A 15,672-nucleotide genomic window follows, 5' to 3' on the forward strand; every position below is an offset into this window, starting at 1 on the left:
TGCAGCGCATGACTTCTTGCCAGTGACAGGTGCAAGTGTGGGGTGACAAATCTCACACTTCAGAGGGATGTTTCGACATGGTCGGTTTTTTGACCCAGTGTCCACATTCACATAGTGGAATTTGTGCTGGTAGGAACATTGTGTCTCCAGGGTAATGGCACCATTTGTTTTGATTCTGATTGAGACTTTGCACTTGTCTTGTTCAGACTGTCCACAGAAGCCACATGGCTGCTGAATACCAACCTATGAAACAGTTTAGGTGTTAATTAGTTTGTCAAGTGAATTACTAGTAGTACACATACCAGCTCCTTCAAATTATCTTCCAGGACACCATAGAATGCACGCAGGATATGAATGCCCATGTGGGCTCACATTGAATCTGTCCTAGTACCATAGAGAGGGCAGTCGGTCAAAGGGCCAGCTTCACTAGCAGCAAGCCGTTCCATGGCTTTGGAACAGATGATAGCAAGAGAACCTGTCAAATCATGATAGTAGTAAGCTTGATGTGTGTGAAGGTACTAGTAATATCATAAAGAAACCATTGGGAAGCAAGTATGAGAAGTCAGAGGGTGCACAAGGACTGGGGACTTGAAGTATAGCCTTGAGAGCAATGTCATGCTCACAAGCTTTGCTCCACAAGGTGTCACATGTGAGTGTGAGTGCTGATTCTCCAACAGCCCATGTATTGCCAATATTATTGAGTGCGCAGAAGTCATCTGAGTTGACATCATCATGAAAACAAACACAAGTAGTGTCAGGATTGATGAGCTGCACAAGAAGTCCAGGTACTGTTATTTCAACAATCTTTTCTGTAGTTTTTGAAATGCCCATGATCTCAGAGCTGGTCTTCACATAGTTTCCAGACCAGAACCATGAGTGCTGCTCTGGCAGAGGCTGGCATGTAGGAACCAATGTTAATATTTGGCCAACAAGCTTCACATTTGGTGTGCAGAGGTCTGGGATAGCTATTTTGTGACGAGTGGTGGCATGATGCTTGATAAGTGTTGAACATACAAGGGGAATTGTAAGAGTGCTGTTGCAATGAATGATAGTGAGAAACACATCTCCAACAATGAAAGTGTTGCCACCTGTTATGGATTGTCCCGCAAGCTCACTCTGGCAATTGACTTTGGTGAAACCAACACTGTATACGCGTTCCTGGTGGTTGAGTGATTTGGGAATGAAATACTTGTTGAGGACACGTTGACAAATAGTTTCCTTATGAATATACTTTCCATCAACAAGAAGATAATTGTTGGGATGAATACCACTGTTGGTCACCAGTGGAGGAACTTGCTGTAAAGCTCCTTCCAAGTTGATGCAAGATCCTGAGTCAATGTGTGCAACACCCAAGGGCAACTCGTGTGTCAAGGCTTCTTCAAGGGTCAGGACATCATCCTCAAGCTGAATATCTTCCTCGCTACTAATAACAGAGCTGCTTGATGGAAGGGCTGAAGCATGAGGCTGGGAGATGTTGCTTGTATCGGTAATTTCAACATCAGATGTCACACCCATGTACTTGTTAGATCCCCAGGGTCGCATGAGATCATAGCCAGGCAAGGAGAATAGTTCATCAAAAGCGAATGAGTCTGCAAGCATGCGAGCATCAATACATAAGTGCTGCAATGGCCTTGTTATGGCCAGCAATCCATGCAGAGGGAAGGTTGCAGTGTGATGCGATAATATCACCACACCATAAGTCAGGGCAGATATGATCCAAGCCCTCAACACTAGTCAGTTTGAGGTGACAAGAGCCAGGGTTGAGTTCTGGGTGCTTTTTGAAGACAGCATCAATGTCCTTTGCAGCACCAATTCGATCAAGTGCTTGTGAGTAGTTCATTGCAGAGTTGTGCCCCCCTTTCATGCGCATGATGCCAAACAACTCCTCTAAGTCATTATCGCCCATCTGGATAATCCAGAATTTCTGCCGGCCGTCAAGTTTCTGCTGCTTTGCCACACAGAAACAGATGTTCTTGCTCATTGACTGGGTATCATAAAAGAGCACATGAGGCATGAAAGCAGTGCGATGCATGCGGAAAAGTGCGAATGTGAGGTGACAATAGCAGCTGATGAGCTCAATTTGTTGCTGAAGTGAAAGTGAAATATTGATGAATGGAAGGAGGAGGGATTCCAGTATGATGCCTAGGATCTTGATGGCAGCCATATCTGCACAGAGTGCAACACCATCCGACAGAGGATTAGTTTCAATCTTTGAGAGGGCAATAATAGATTGCATGAGTTCAACTGCTCGGGGTACATCTTGTGGGTCATCTGGGTTGAGGAGCTTTGTGATGCTACATAAACTCATCCTGACCTGGAAGTCATAGTAGAATCAGAGATTATACAGCGATGTAAAATTTGTCCTTACCTGGAAGCCATATCAGATATCATGCAAGAACACCACTGGTGATTGTGTGACCACCAGCCAATTTCAAGCCCTTCCTTGTACGGAGTAATGTACACCATCCTGAGAAGAATTCAGTTGTCAATATCAAGCAAAAGAAAACAATACTAACACTTAAATATGTGCTTGTAGTCAAAATCAAGAGTGATCTCATCATCTCCAGTTGCAAGATTGAGACCAGGCATACATGATAATGTGCTGTAGAGCTTTGACATCTTTGGAAGTTCCATCTTGACAAACAAACAGTGTCCAGCACCTCAATGTGTTGAGTCCCCATCAGTTGCAAAGCTAAAAATTGGACCAAAACATGCTTCTGCTCCAGTTGCTCGCCACCAGTCTCGAGCCATAGTGAGGATTTCCATCATTGTAGCTACATTCTCCATCTTGCATGTTGGTGCAGCTAGAATAGGAAAAAGATTGTCATCTCCAAAAGCATGAATATCCATCACAGACATCTCTTTGCCAAGGTGAACTTCGCCCTCATTAAGCTTAGTGGCAATTCGAAGAGTGGAGTCGTAGGTGTGAAGCATAGGATCAATAAGATTTGAATGGGAGTGACAGAGGCCGATAACACAGTTGGCTGGGCGATAGTGAGATGCCCTCTCCTCAAGTGCAATTTCATCTGTCATGACAGAATGTCCCTGGAGAAGGACGACAAGATTAGTATGCGGAGTGATAATGAGTGCGTTAATGTTGGCATCAAATTGGTCTGGTGAAATTGAACCAATTGTTGGCGTGATGGATGTAAAGATCAAGTGAGCTTGGAGGGTATGTAGTGATGGTAAACCTAAGCGATGATTGAGAGCATACATAAGCTGGCATCCTCCAAGTCAATAGACTAGTGTGGCAAGATCAAGATCATCACCACTATAGCCCCACAGATGATACGTTCCAGCAATTGCGTCCTCTAGGGTTGTGAGAATCTGCCAAACACTCGAGCCCTTCTTCAAGGTGACAGACAGAATGTGCTGTACACAAGGTACATCATTCTCTGACATTGCCATCACAAGTGACCAATACTCGTCCAAGTGGGTGAGGGTGTGAGCAATTTTGTGCGCATCATTCAGGCCCTGTAATTTCATTACTATGACATCAGTTTGTATGATCTCCGACTAACCTTTAGCTTTAGTTGGTTATTCTCAGTCATATAATGATTCAGCTGGTTGATCAGACTAAAGTGGCTCAGGTAATGAAAATTTGTGTGTGGCTTTATGTCCTCCAAGACTGACATGAGGTGAGATATGAATGGTGCGATTTCAGCACATCTGTCACAAGGTAATCCAGGCATGGAAGAATTGCCATCACAAAGCTTTGAATATGCATGTGGTGTGTCACCTCATGTGTCAAGATCAAAGGGGAGCATGCCACATCCCTCTGATGCTCAACCGACAGGGAACGTTTCAAGAAAAGACGGCCCTTGAATTGGCCAGTCAATCAGAACACCAACACAACTGATGGAAGCAGTAGAAAATGGCTTTGGTGATGCAACTACAACACTGGTGATAGAACTGGATGTTGTGGGGATGGTATGGGGCTTTTTTGAACATTTCTTTCCATCATGGTGGTCACAAAGAGTCTTGAAATAACCAGGAATATCAAGATCTGAGAGAAAATGGACAGCAAGACTCATGTTGATCCACATTTTGCAGTCGGGACACTCAACCTCCCATCAAGTCTTTCCTGCACATCGCTGGACATGGCCTGTGAGGAATAAGTGCATGAGGTTCTCAGGTGTGTTTGTCTTGAGCAAGGTAGCTATATCAAGGGCTGGCTGACTCAATCCAGAATTGTCAGACATGTCTGATGTTCCTGTGAGAAATTCTGGCCACAAGAGATCATAATGTGCTGCAAGAGGGGAAATATTAAGAACACAAGGCAGAGAGCATGATTCTTCATTTAATAGTTGAGTTATAGAAGCTGATGTAAGGGAATCATTGATGTCCTCAGTGTATTCGTCGTTATAGGCTGAGGAAGCATTTGTTGTCTGTGTGTTGGGATTGTTACTATGAGGTGATGTACAAGTGTCTTGCTGCGAGGGAAACCATGACTCATATTGACTTGGGTATGGATGCATGCTATTATCTAAAGGCTCCTGGCCTGATGAAAAATGACAGTGAATGAATGAACAAGACACCACCAGTGCTGCAGAGTAGCTGGGAGACGTGGTGGTGCAGGTCAAGTAGTATCGATATCGATCGTATCTCGTTAATTCATGAATCACGTGATGCGTTGATCGGCTCGAAAATGCTCGTTTGCAAGACAATTCATCAAGAACATAGCAGACTAAATAATCTAACTACCTAGAATTATGCTAATATACTATAACCGCCACCTCCCCCAATTCACGGAAAGATTTTATGAAGGTTTGAAGGTCCTGTCGAGAAGTTCAGACAGCAGCATGATATAACGCCAAAGTGGCTGAAATAAAGTTTTTTGCTTACCGTAAGCAAATGGATGGTTTGTCGGATTTCTCCGTCGCACACCTCTTGGTTCTTGCACTGAACCTAATTTACGACATTTACCTTGGCAAGGTGAATTTCGTCGAATAAATCGACTTATATATTGCTTTGTAGTTGGATATAATTTGTGGATACTTGGTATGATTTTGCTAAAAGTATCTATGAAAAACATCCCCAGCCCGACTTCGTGATGGGTGTTACCAAGTCCGTCGTGCGCGTTCAACCTACTACTATGGCACGATCAAAATTCTCCATGTTTCTCGAGGGAGCTTTTAGCGCGTTCATGTGCTACAGAAATAACATTGAGTGCGTTGGATACTTCAAAGGTTGAAGATCGCACCTGCATGCTTGGCTTTTTCCTTATCAAGTGCATCCATTCCCTTGGTCTCTGCAATGCGGTCAACAAAGCCACCCGTCAGCGCTGCACTAGGAAGAGGGTTTTTTTCAGATGAGTTTGAGAACATTATACATGATGATACTCACAGCACCTCCACGGCCTTCGCATGGTTTGCAGGTTTTCCGTTCTTCTGGACATGCTTCTCATACGCTTTAGCAGCCTAAGATGTGATTGGTAACAGCATCGTGCTCAAGGCATGAAAGACAAACCTCGTATGATGCGGCAGCGGCAATGAGCTCATGGCTCAGTTTGGCGCTGTGTCCGCCAGTCACCTACAGGTCGTTGAGATGACCGGTCAATGTAACACACTACTACAGCTTACCTGCGAGTGTGCTTGAGACTCTTCAGAATTGGACGTGAACCACATAGTGTTTGTGTAATAAAAGAAAACTGAATTCAATAGAACATGGAGGTGAGGTCTTTTATAACTGCAGTGGGCGGTGCGATATCGATCATGATGATGTCAGTGTGGGGTGTACACCAGTGTGCTCTGGATCCGGGCGGAGCGTGCCATCACTTGAAAATCTTTGTCCCGACAAGTGTGTTTAGTGCCTGAAATTATGTCTGCTTGGCGGGGTCCGCCGGCCCAACAACACCAGTAGTGTCACTAGTGCTCGTCTCAAACTTCGGACTGTACCAATGTCTGTAGGGCCTTTTTCAGGAGATGAAAGTCCGGCTGAAAAATTGGTTATGACAAGGGTGTCCGCCGACTCCCGAACCAAACGATTTTTCAAACTCCGCTTGCCCGACTCCATACAGCCTTTGGTGACATGTTTTGCCAAAGAAAGAAGGTGACCTCGGGGAAGCACCTTTTTCTGGAAAGCTGACCCCTTTGGAAAGTTTCGTCGAGCCTGCGGCTCGGGAGTCGGGGACCCTTACCATGACCGCGAACCCTGCAACTGAGACTGTTCGCACAGCCTACTATGAATGCAAGGGAAGGCTATTATTTTCAAGCTATCTTTGACCAGAAAACTGCGGACATCCCCAGTGGAGTCCATGCAAGGCGCCATTGACGTACATTGGAGTTGGGGACCCCCCACTCCAGGGGTAGAGTAGCGCCGCATAGTGCCGTAGCTACCGAGCTAGTGTCCTTCGGGCTTTGTCGTAGCGTAGTGCTCTTCATCACTTCTTGCCTTGCTCGCGACACGCAGGCACACAGTCGCGGGTCCACCGCTCCAACATGACGCTATGTATGAATCGGAAACATTTTACTCCACCTTTCCGACTCCCATCTTTTGAGAGGGTTTCGTCAGGTCGAAACGTTTAGGCACTGTCCGATTCTTCTCGCGAGTTCAGTGCCAATATCATCGAGGGTAATGCATCACACTCTAGTTTGCATTCCTTTAAGTACAATATAAATCAGTCGGATATGTCACTACGATTCTGCCTAATTTTCACAAACTTTCACCTTGCTAATTGCAAATGTACACCTGGTAGCTTCCGCAACAGGCTGTGTCTCCATATAGCTACCACTCACAGTGGTCAAATTTTGTGGATCCTGCATCAGAACCATCCGCACTGGGTTTGACTCATTGTACTGCTCCCACACCGGAGACTTTTCCAGCTTGTAAGTGTTCGGATTGCCGGCGCGCACGAAGGAAAGCCAGTAAGCAATGAGTTCGGAAGCAAATGCAAGTTCGGCGGGCGTCTGTGGTGTAAATGTCGTAGAGCCATTAAAACTAGAATGTCATCTCTATGAGCCTGTGCTTTTAATTGAATAAATTGACTGTCGGATACTCACCCGGTGTTAGTGCCATCAAACATCATCCAGTTCTCCGCAGCATGTGAGACGACATCGGAACCGCTCGTCGGGTTAGGTGTGTTGTACCGATAAGTCCAAGTATTAGAATATTGTGAGGACGGGCCGCCCATGGCCTGGCGCTGATGCGTGTTGTTAACATGACTCAAGGGTAGCGCGGCGGTGTGAGGCTCAAACTTACACCGCATATCAGTTCAGGTTCACCTGTCGCCACCTGGAATTGCTGACTCGGAGAATCAAATTCATCTACAGGATATAAAAGCAAGAATTCCTGAATGTCGGTGTCTGTCAGTGATGGAAAAATTCCTGAAGTGCCAGAGAGATGTTCGTCCCGCTAGAAAGAGTCTCATTGGAGGTTGCGCTATGAAATGGTGCTATCAGCGGCAGCGCGGCACCGAAATAACTCAAGTGCCAGCATACCCAACTATAAGCGGAACATGAACGAATTCACCGCGCTGGAATTTTGACGTAGGGTGTCCAGTAATCAGCATGCCGTCCAAGACGGGGCGAAATAAATTGTACGACCCGGAACTGCCACCCGTCAGCTGCGGAAATGAGTGTCTCGGGTAAAGTGGGCAGAACTCACAAATTTCCTTGGGCTGCAGCATCCTGTGCTCGTGCAAGCGCGCTAACGCTTGCACCACGGAGGCATGTCATTTGCTCTGCCACAGAGCCCGTTCCACACCCTGCATATGATGCGTAGAATTGAAAGAGGAGCTGTTTATGGGCGTTAGATCGAGCGCTCATCTGGGTAGGGCGCTTCACATGCCTGCTGTTGCTCAGGGGTGGGAAGGGGCGTCCTGAAGACGCTCTGCGCAATAGCGCCAGAAAAAAGTTGTTCACCCTCATTGGCAATCATGTGAAGCTCCACGGAGCTACCACCGGCACTCTGACCGTTGATGGTCACTTTTGTCGGGTCACCACCGAATTTGCTGATATATGATTTGACCCATTTGAGTGCCTGGATCTGGTCCTTGAACCCCGCGTTAAAGTCGCCATACGTAGGGTCGGCGAATTCGGGAGTGGTGAGGAAGCCGAAAGAATCAAGACGGTAATAAACAGATACGATGACGACATTCGGACTTTGATTGATCCAGCCATCAAATGGCCAGTTACGTGGATTTCCATAGATATAACCTGTCGCAATGAGATTGAGCAAATAGGACCGGTAGTCCCTGAAAACTTACCTCCGCCATGGATATAGAACAGTACAGGCACTACATAGATCCATTGGAGTGGTGAGAAATTTCAATGCGTAAGCCAGGACGTCTATAATAAAACGTACGGTTGTCGCCTTCTTGGGCACCGTAGGGTGAGTAGACGTTGACGTTTAAGCAGTCCTCCGAGCCTGCTCCTCCTGCATCCCCAGCTGGGCCAGTGTCAGAGAAAATATTTTAGGAAAATTACACATACCACCCGTTGTTCCTTGAATGCAAAAGTTGGGGTAATAGGTCGCGTTGACCACTCCCTCCCCGTTCAAGTTGGCCTCTTCACCCACACGTGTCGTGTTCAGAGGGACAGTAGCACGGAAGCGCAAATCGCCTACAGGAGGCTCGGCATACGGTATCCCAAGGTATGCCACCGTATTTGGGTATGTCCGGTTGCCGAGATATACCACATACCCGAGATCGACTGTAGGGCAGATAGAATTCTGTGCAAGCGTACCATTGAATAAGGCAAGGAATGCGAACACCACGCTGCGCATTCTTGAGTGAGGGGGATACATGCCCTCCAAGCACGGTTTTTTAAACCCCCCTCGGTCCCTCTGCGGAATGGCCATTCCGCAGGGGTAAGTCACGAGGAAAAGTCGACTTACACACAGGTTACATGCAATGCGTGCTACATGATGCGCGGAAGTGCTTCGATGGAAATTGGTCACGAGAAGCACTTGCAGTTGTAGTCACAGGACTCCTTAAGTAGGTACTCGGGCCCAAGATAAAAGATAAATATGTACAAGAGTAGTCGATCGATATTGATTACTATTGGTAGCTGAACTTGCCAAGCTGAACTAAGCCGAGTGTAGACATTGTCGGCATCTTCCGGATAACATTATTAACAGTCCTTATCCCTCGCTATACTACTCGCCATGTCACCTGGGAAGCCAGCGAAAGCCATCAGAATCAAGGTTCCGCGTCATGGTGCCCAAAGGATAGGTGCAAAATTTTCTGCGCATGTTGAAGCGCTGGCTAGGAAAGAGAAAATTCGTGTGGTCACTTACCAGCCTAATAATGACTCAAATAATGTAGCTCAGGCTATCGTGAGTGCCGTGTTGCCTGTACAACCACTTTAACATTAGTCATGTTCTATTTAGGAGTCTGCCTCGGAGTGGAACTCGTTGCTTATTACAGCCCGTGCTGAACGTGGACCACAGTGGGATGTTGGAACTCAACAGTGCGTCGTCTAGCCATGTCGTATCCAAAGGGAATTGAAAGTTGTTCAGATTTCTTGTAGACCAAGGGTCTGACCTATACTATGACTCGTCTCCACTGATGGAGTACCAGAAACAGCAACGCGAGGAGGAAAATGCCGCTCGAACCTCGATGCAGCCTCCCGACTTTCGTGCACACGATCCTTCTCGTATTGCTCGAAATCACTCGACCTCTTCAAATCACAACTACCCATATGCATCGCCAGGCATGTCTCAAGGGACTCCACGTCATCCTAATCTTGGGGGTTACTCGAATGTCCCATTCAATGGCATTCCACCCAATCACTTCTATGGCCCTGGAACGGATGGGGCTTCTCCTGCGAGGATGGGTATGAGAGACAGCATGGGTGCCAGCATGTCTCCGGATGTGAGGAGAAGGTCAGCAAGGGGCATGCCAGAGGATGGATTCATTCAACTGCATGGACCATGATTGCACACGACCATTGATTCCCGTGTATGTTACCCAGTGCTGTGTATATCATCATTGTTTCTGCTATATTTCAGGAGAATTTGTCTATTGCATTCCTCGGCGTGAATTGACTACCCATGTATTATTCCATTCGAGCCATTTGTGCCGTTATAATTTCTCTTCGTCCGTCCTCCCAGTCCTCCCATGATATGGCCATAATTGCAGTGTCTCTCCCTGGTCCTGCCAGCAGATCGGTTTTCCTAGGTGTCTTCCCAAGTCCCTTCCCGACAGGCAACACCCACGCCCATCTCAAAGTTCCTTCGCGTTCGAGCCCCATGCGAGCAGCAAGTCTCAGGGATGGCTCATTGTCCGGATGTGCATACCAATAGACTCTCCTTAACCCCAACCCAGATTCAGACTGGGATGCATAGGGCATGGTAAAACAGTACTTGAGGAGTGTTCCTACTGCATGCGTTGCGACATGTGTACGCTGAAATGTGGGCAGGATACACAACACCCCAATCTCCACTGATAGGTTCGTCGGTGAATAATTGAGGAGTGCAATTGTCCCTGCGAGCTTCCCTCCCCACTCCGGATAGTCCGGGTCTGGAATTGTCCTATCGATGATTGCGAAGAGGACACTGTACGGGTTCTGGCGCACGAAGGCGTCCATGAACAGCAAATACGACTCTGGATCTTCTATGCCGGGAAAAGGATAATAACGGTAGAAGTGCACAGGGTCTGAGATCGCTGCATGATATTTTGCAGCGTGAATGGATGGGATGAACGGCTCTAGCTTCAAACGCGGGGTCTCCAGCTGAGTAAAGTCGAGCGGAATGGCGACGTTGATGTCATAAGGGACGGGACCATGCAGTCCGTAAGCAGGTTTCGCGGGAGGAGGGGGTTGATAGGTATTGACGAACGCCATGTGAAGATAATTGGGCAAGCACCGAGGCCAAGTCATATACATTCAACATTCTTTTACCTTGAAGTTGGCTCCCAGTGACTCATACTGTTCGGCCCTAATCAAGGTAATCTCGGATCGAATCCTGAGCACTGAGCCATAAGTATTCCTATTCCTCCAGGTGCATAAACCGGTTTGGACGACATTGAGAAGGTTGGTACGTGTGATTGCGTTGGCACATACTCACCGTGAGCCGGAGTAAAAAACAAAGCGCTGGCAAATCAATTTGTTTGCTTTCATGATTAGGCAATGACGAGTGTTTGCCATAGTTGTAACTTGTACCATCTCGTCATCCGAACAATTCAAGTCTACTGACTTTCAGACGAGCAAGATAGACCATTCCTTAGCTTCACCGGTGCCCACGAACTTTTCAATAATATTCATCTGACGCTTGTTCACGAGCATTGGTTAGAATGTTTCTCCTTAAACGTGTCATTTTGATCTAATGTAGCACAGTCGATGCCGCAGCCCAATTCGAAGAGGGCACCAACTCCGGTGCGAACAGCGGCTCCCTTCGCTCCGCACGACGCGATGGTCGCATCGCAGCAAGGTCACATAGAGAACCTAGTGCAGAAGACTCGGAATTTGGAGCACACCATCAAGAAGCTGAACGATGAACTCAGTCTTGAACAAACTCGTGCCAAGGACACTGCCAATGTCATAAAACAACAATGGCGAGCAGAGCAAAAGGAGTGGCACGTTGGTTGCGATGCTTTACAGGCGTGCCATAGGATTGCTCATCTTAGGACAGCATGCGCTTTGGACGACGAACGAATCGCAGTGCTCAAGGAGCGCGAAATTGCACGGCGCGAGAAGCTTGCACGTATACAAAGGGATTACAAGATCACCATAGTTCCAGGCTAGGGAGGCGGAACTAGAGAGTCAAATAGAGGACCTTCAGGCAGATCTCGACTCTCAAGTGGCTCAAACAGAGTATTTGCTTAAATCTCGGGATCAACAGTACCAGAAGACTATTCTCGACTTACGAACAAGAGACGCGACACTGTCGTCCGAGTTGAAGCTAAAGTCGGACGAAATTGTAGCAGCTCATAAGCAACGCGAAGATGTCGAGGTCTGTTCCTTCAGTGCCAATTTTCTACAAATGACCGATGGTCTAACTTAGTAGTAGGATGAACTGCGCCGACTACGAGAAGCCCAAGCAGACGCAGACGCGGCTACAGTTACAAATGTGTCCAAACTTTCCCGGATAATTGTGCAACGTGATGGTCTACAAGCGAGGGTGACTCAACTAGAGCGGGAGCTTGAGGATCACAAGGATAATAATGCCAAGTTGCAACGTCAACTTGACAATTGGCAGGGGTTGAAGAAAAGTGATGATGTAGACCTGGAGATGTTGCGGAAGAAGAATGTCGAGTTGGAGGTTCAATTAAGAGAAGTGAATGCGGTGATCCAAGAACGTGATAAAGTGCTCGAGAAGGAGAAAGGTCGCACCACTAAGCTTAAGGAAGTTCTCCATGAGTGGAAGGTCAGATTTTTTCTCCAGCTGTTATGTTGTATGTTCAAGAGTTTGTTTGTTATAGTCCGAAGCCGGGGAGCAGACAACGCTCCGGAAACAGGCTGAAGATGAAGCTACAGATGCGAAAAAGGCAGCAGAAAAACTTGAGCACGAGATATCAGATCTGAAAGCTCAGCTAACTGCTGCGCTCAAAATATCCGCTGCTCCAAAGGTAGGGCAAACTTTCATGCACCCATGCCATATCTCAACGCATGAAAATCCCAGAGCAACACAACGTCTCCTCCTATCCCTTTGGCATCAGAGGAGGAGGCGGATCAAACTCGCCCGAAACCCAAACCCAAACCCAAACCAGTCAAGCGCTCGAAGCCAGTTGACAGTGATATTGAGTTAATTGAACCTTCCGCCAAAGCGAAAGGGAAACGGAAGGCATCTCAGGAAGACAGTGCCGATGAAAAACCTGCATCAGAGAAACCAAAGCGTGCACGAGCAAAAAAGCCCGCTTCTGCGCCAAATGAGAAGGCACCAAAGAAACGTACTCTTGAATCCGAAAAGAGCCAAAAGAAAGCTGCCGAGTCGTCGCAAGCAAAGACATCAAAATCTGCTGCGATTGCAGATAGTGCTGCAGAAGACGACCAAGATCCGGCACCTAAGAAGAAGAAACGGAAGCTCAATGTAGGCATCTTCCCTTCTATGCAACAACAGCCTCTGGTGTTTCAGTGGGACCAGGTGTGTTATACCTTTCTATAGTTGATGGTTCGCTGAAAAATCGGGGTTCAATCCCCTGCAGGGTGGAATCGGCCTAGGAATCCCTACCGAGCTGTCGCCTGTGAAAGATGCGCCGCGACGATTACATCCATCAAGCACAGGACCAAGTTTCACCAAAACTCGCGGATGAAGTCTGTCCCAGGTGGATGCGTGGCGGCTGACTGAAGTCTTTGATGTGATCAATGTCAATGAACGTCATGCTTGGTCTTGAATCCTTCTTGATGGGAGACGTGAGGTGACTTGCGAGTTGTTGGTCGCAGTCGTACGGGCCAATGATGTGCTTATGAGCCCGCAACGGCGTGGACCTTGTTTGTAGGAAGGCAAGTGAAGATATGATCATTTCAAGAGTTTTATTTCTGGACTGAAAGATATTTTTCAAACAAGTTGTATTTTATGTTGCAGTTCTCGCGGTCAGAAGTACATCATCAATCCATCTGTGTTCCACCGTCAATTGTAATCGTCTGGCTAGTGATATAAGCGGAATCCTTTCTGGTGAGGAACGACACCATGCCCGCAATGTCTTCCGGTATTCCGCTCTGCGGCAGCGCCGCATTCGTCTGGTACTGTAAAGCGATTGAAATGAACCCTCACCTCGAGAGAGAAACACTGATACATGCATCTTGGATAAATGTCTTGCCATCAGGAAGCCTTAACTGTTTCGCGAATTCTTCGGTGGAGCCTTCACTGGACACCACATTAACATTGGGATGCATAAGCTAATCGTAACGGGGCCAGCCCCAGCCCTCGACTCGCTTATTATTGGTATGTTTTGTGTTCATCGAATTATACGCAAACTGATCTTTTTATTCCATTTTGCGTTGGCAGATGACTGCTAATCCTATGTGATTCTACTGTCAATCCATCTGCACAGGACAGAAATCTGTTGCAGGTTCGAAACCTGCTTAATAATTTGTTCCTCTATCTACTTTGCCACGAGTGGTGATCACCAAGTACTAACCACGGTGGAGCAAATTTGCGGTCAACTGCGGAGATAACGTGCTCGCTGCCGTGTAGAATAGACCGACAACGCTGCGGCTCGCAAAGAGATTTCCATCCTACCCACGCTCGAGGCTGCTGGTTCGCTTGTTGAAAATCAACCTGCAGATTAGTATGCACCCCAGCAATCCCTTTTGTGACTTGCTATGCGAGGTTCAAGTCTGGTTTCTCTACAGATACAACAAGCCTTCCATTCATATATCCTACAAGCCCTTCTTCCTTGAGTGTTCCATTACCAGGAGTGGTGACCACCGCTAACGATAATACTGCGAATTTTATAGTTAGCTTTACTGCTAAGGAAGGAAATACAATGGCGACAACGTACTCGCTACCCGTGCAGAATGTTGATGCATTAGATGCCAGCCACGTCACTACACCGCGCAACTCGTCGGGGCGTCCGAGCCGACCCAGAGGGTTCATACTAGACCACACATCGAAGAGGTGCGGTTGTTTGTCCAGAAATGCCGCAGTCATACTATCACAGCCATTATGATTTGGTATTGCAGTGTAATTGATCGCAAGACGAACCTGGTGTAGATATACCCTGGAGACAGCGAGTTGGCGCGAATATTCTTTTCGCCAAGCTCGCAAGCCATGCTACGAGCCATCTGCAGGACAGCTGCTTTGGAGCTGTTGTACGATACCCAGGCATGGCCCTATACAGGGTCAGCATGTAAACATGGCCATGTCAGCTTTCGGGAGAGGCGCACTCTGTTAGTGATACTGCCCGACATTGATGCAATAAGAATGATGCTGCCACCGCGTCCGAAGCGCGACATTTGTCTGCCAGCAGCCTGCGCAGTGAAGAGGACGCCATTAGTGTTGACATCCAGGACCTTGAAATCGGGGTTAATTTGAAAAAACTGTCGGTGGCAAGCAAGTCATCATCAACCACCCACCTCTCTGTACTCCTGCGCCGGGTATTCCAAGCAGTCTGTGCCTGACCTGAGAATACCAGCCGCAGCGACACAAAAGTCCATTCTTCCCTCTATATCACCAATCTCCTCCGTCTTCTTCCAAAGCGCCTGCTGATTAGTGACATTCGCGCTGAAATACTCCAGCCGCGAGTTATTCCCTAGCTTCGCGACATAATCTCTGCTTGCAGTCCATTCATCTGACGGCTTTTCTGGAAGATCGAAGCAGTATACGACACGTGCACCAGCTTCGCAACATGCAAGAGCCATTTCCAGGCCGAGGCCCCTATTTCCGCCAGAGACAAGCCCAACGCGATCGGTTAACGCGAACTCATCAAAGATCTTGGGCTTTGGTGTGATGGATGAATCTGCAGCAGCCTCAAGGGCAGCCTCGATACCGAGTTTACCGAGAGGGGATGCAGATTGAGCTGAGAATTTGGAACTATGGGAAGATTCAGTTTTCGCTTCATGCCAGCAGTCGACACAACTTACTTGGACATGGCTTGGAGAACCGAGGATAGATGGTTACGATAAGATAATTCCAGCAACGTTAAGGGAAAAGATCACGTATGAGGAGTCTTTATATTGCCCGGATCTTCACCTTACAAGGCCCTTCTGTGAGCTCACCTGACCATAGTCAAGGCAAGATGCGGCGTATCAATAACGAGATTAGTACTGCATTCTGAACTCCTTAGTGACC

At 47.4% G+C, this 15,672-nt stretch overlaps 10 protein-coding genes across 10 annotated transcripts; 2 read left to right on the top strand and 8 right to left on the bottom strand.

Annotated features, from left to right (window-relative positions):
- Positions 1-45: 45 nt before the first annotated feature.
- Positions 46-365, bottom strand: BJ212DRAFT_1205509 (uncharacterized protein; the record flags this gene model as incomplete). Its single annotated transcript, XM_041329151.1, has 2 exons — positions 46-243; positions 303-365. Coding segments are annotated over 2 exons (261 nt in total), but the record flags the coding sequence as incomplete, so codon positions are not given.
- A 3-nt stretch (positions 366-368) lies between these two features.
- On the bottom strand, positions 369-1,542 carry BJ212DRAFT_1477557 (uncharacterized protein; the record flags this gene model as incomplete). The annotated part of the gene is made up of 2 exons (XM_041339566.1): positions 369-475; positions 540-1,542. The coding sequence occupies 2 exons, from the start codon at positions 1,540-1,542 to the stop codon at positions 369-371; spliced, it is 1,110 nt and encodes a 369-aa protein (XP_041196446.1).
- Positions 1,543-1,606: 64 nt separating this feature from the next.
- On the bottom strand, positions 1,607-2,236 carry BJ212DRAFT_1445214 (uncharacterized protein; the record flags this gene model as incomplete). Its single annotated transcript, XM_041338073.1, has 1 exon — positions 1,607-2,236. One exon carries the CDS (start codon positions 2,234-2,236, stop codon positions 1,607-1,609), a length of 630 nt encoding a protein of 209 aa, XP_041196447.1.
- A 275-nt stretch (positions 2,237-2,511) lies between these two features.
- On the bottom strand, positions 2,512-4,102 carry BJ212DRAFT_1445215 (uncharacterized protein; the record flags this gene model as incomplete). The annotated part of the gene is made up of 8 exons (XM_041338074.1): positions 2,512-2,660; positions 2,706-3,009; positions 3,037-3,219; positions 3,244-3,271; positions 3,293-3,337; positions 3,365-3,474; positions 3,522-3,620; positions 4,091-4,102. The coding sequence occupies 8 exons, from the start codon at positions 4,100-4,102 to the stop codon at positions 2,512-2,514; spliced, it is 930 nt and encodes a 309-aa protein (XP_041196448.1).
- Positions 4,103-4,800: 698 nt separating this feature from the next.
- BJ212DRAFT_1332973 (uncharacterized protein) lies at positions 4,801-5,976 on the bottom strand. The gene is made up of 5 exons (XM_041334826.1): positions 5,583-5,976; positions 5,470-5,532; positions 5,347-5,420; positions 5,204-5,289; positions 4,801-5,151 (listed from the first exon to the last, which is right to left on the bottom strand). The coding sequence occupies exons 1-5, from the start codon at positions 5,625-5,627 to the stop codon at positions 5,105-5,107; spliced, it is 315 nt and encodes a 104-aa protein (XP_041196449.1). The 5' UTR covers positions 5,628-5,976; the 3' UTR covers positions 4,801-5,104.
- Positions 5,977-6,523: 547 nt separating this feature from the next.
- BJ212DRAFT_1477561 (alpha beta-hydrolase) lies at positions 6,524-8,724 on the bottom strand (the record flags this gene model as incomplete). Its single annotated transcript, XM_041339567.1, has 10 exons — positions 6,524-6,601; positions 6,663-6,939; positions 7,002-7,141; positions 7,201-7,353; positions 7,445-7,550; positions 7,606-7,705; positions 7,785-8,156; positions 8,207-8,236; positions 8,305-8,388; positions 8,433-8,724. 10 exons carry the CDS (start codon positions 8,722-8,724, stop codon positions 6,524-6,526), a joined length of 1,632 nt encoding a protein of 543 aa, XP_041196450.1.
- A 228-nt stretch (positions 8,725-8,952) lies between these two features.
- BJ212DRAFT_914961 (uncharacterized protein) lies at positions 8,953-9,938 on the top strand. The gene is made up of 3 exons (XM_041344337.1): positions 8,953-9,276; positions 9,331-9,410; positions 9,460-9,938. Exons 1-3 carry the CDS (start codon positions 9,106-9,108, stop codon positions 9,875-9,877), a joined length of 669 nt encoding a protein of 222 aa, XP_041196451.1. The 5' UTR covers positions 8,953-9,105; the 3' UTR covers positions 9,878-9,938.
- Positions 9,939-9,998: 60 nt separating this feature from the next.
- BJ212DRAFT_1477563 (acyl-CoA N-acyltransferase) lies at positions 9,999-10,784 on the bottom strand (the record flags this gene model as incomplete). Its single annotated transcript, XM_041339568.1, has 1 exon — positions 9,999-10,784. The coding sequence occupies one exon, from the start codon at positions 10,782-10,784 to the stop codon at positions 9,999-10,001; it is 786 nt and encodes a 261-aa protein (XP_041196452.1).
- Positions 10,785-11,279: 495 nt separating this feature from the next.
- On the top strand, positions 11,280-13,192 carry BJ212DRAFT_1477564 (uncharacterized protein; the record flags this gene model as incomplete). The annotated part of the gene is made up of 6 exons (XM_041339569.1): positions 11,280-11,643; positions 11,711-11,892; positions 11,950-12,306; positions 12,362-12,508; positions 12,562-13,023; positions 13,085-13,192. 6 exons carry the CDS (start codon positions 11,280-11,282, stop codon positions 13,190-13,192), a joined length of 1,620 nt encoding a protein of 539 aa, XP_041196453.1.
- Positions 13,193-13,887: 695 nt separating this feature from the next.
- BJ212DRAFT_1546781 (uncharacterized protein) lies at positions 13,888-15,442 on the bottom strand (the record flags this gene model as incomplete). Its single annotated transcript, XM_041341875.1, has 6 exons — positions 13,888-14,324; positions 14,384-14,533; positions 14,587-14,714; positions 14,769-14,894; positions 14,958-15,350; positions 15,380-15,442. 6 exons carry the CDS (start codon positions 15,440-15,442, stop codon positions 14,291-14,293), a joined length of 894 nt encoding a protein of 297 aa, XP_041196454.1. The 3' UTR covers positions 13,888-14,290.
- Between the last annotated feature and the right edge of the window lie 230 nt (positions 15,443-15,672).

Source organism: Suillus subaureus (assembly GCF_016647635.1).
Source record: "Suillus subaureus strain MN1 chromosome Unknown BJ212scaffold_6, whole genome shotgun sequence".
Lineage (NCBI taxonomy): Eukaryota > Fungi > Basidiomycota > Agaricomycetes > Boletales > Suillaceae > Suillus > Suillus subaureus.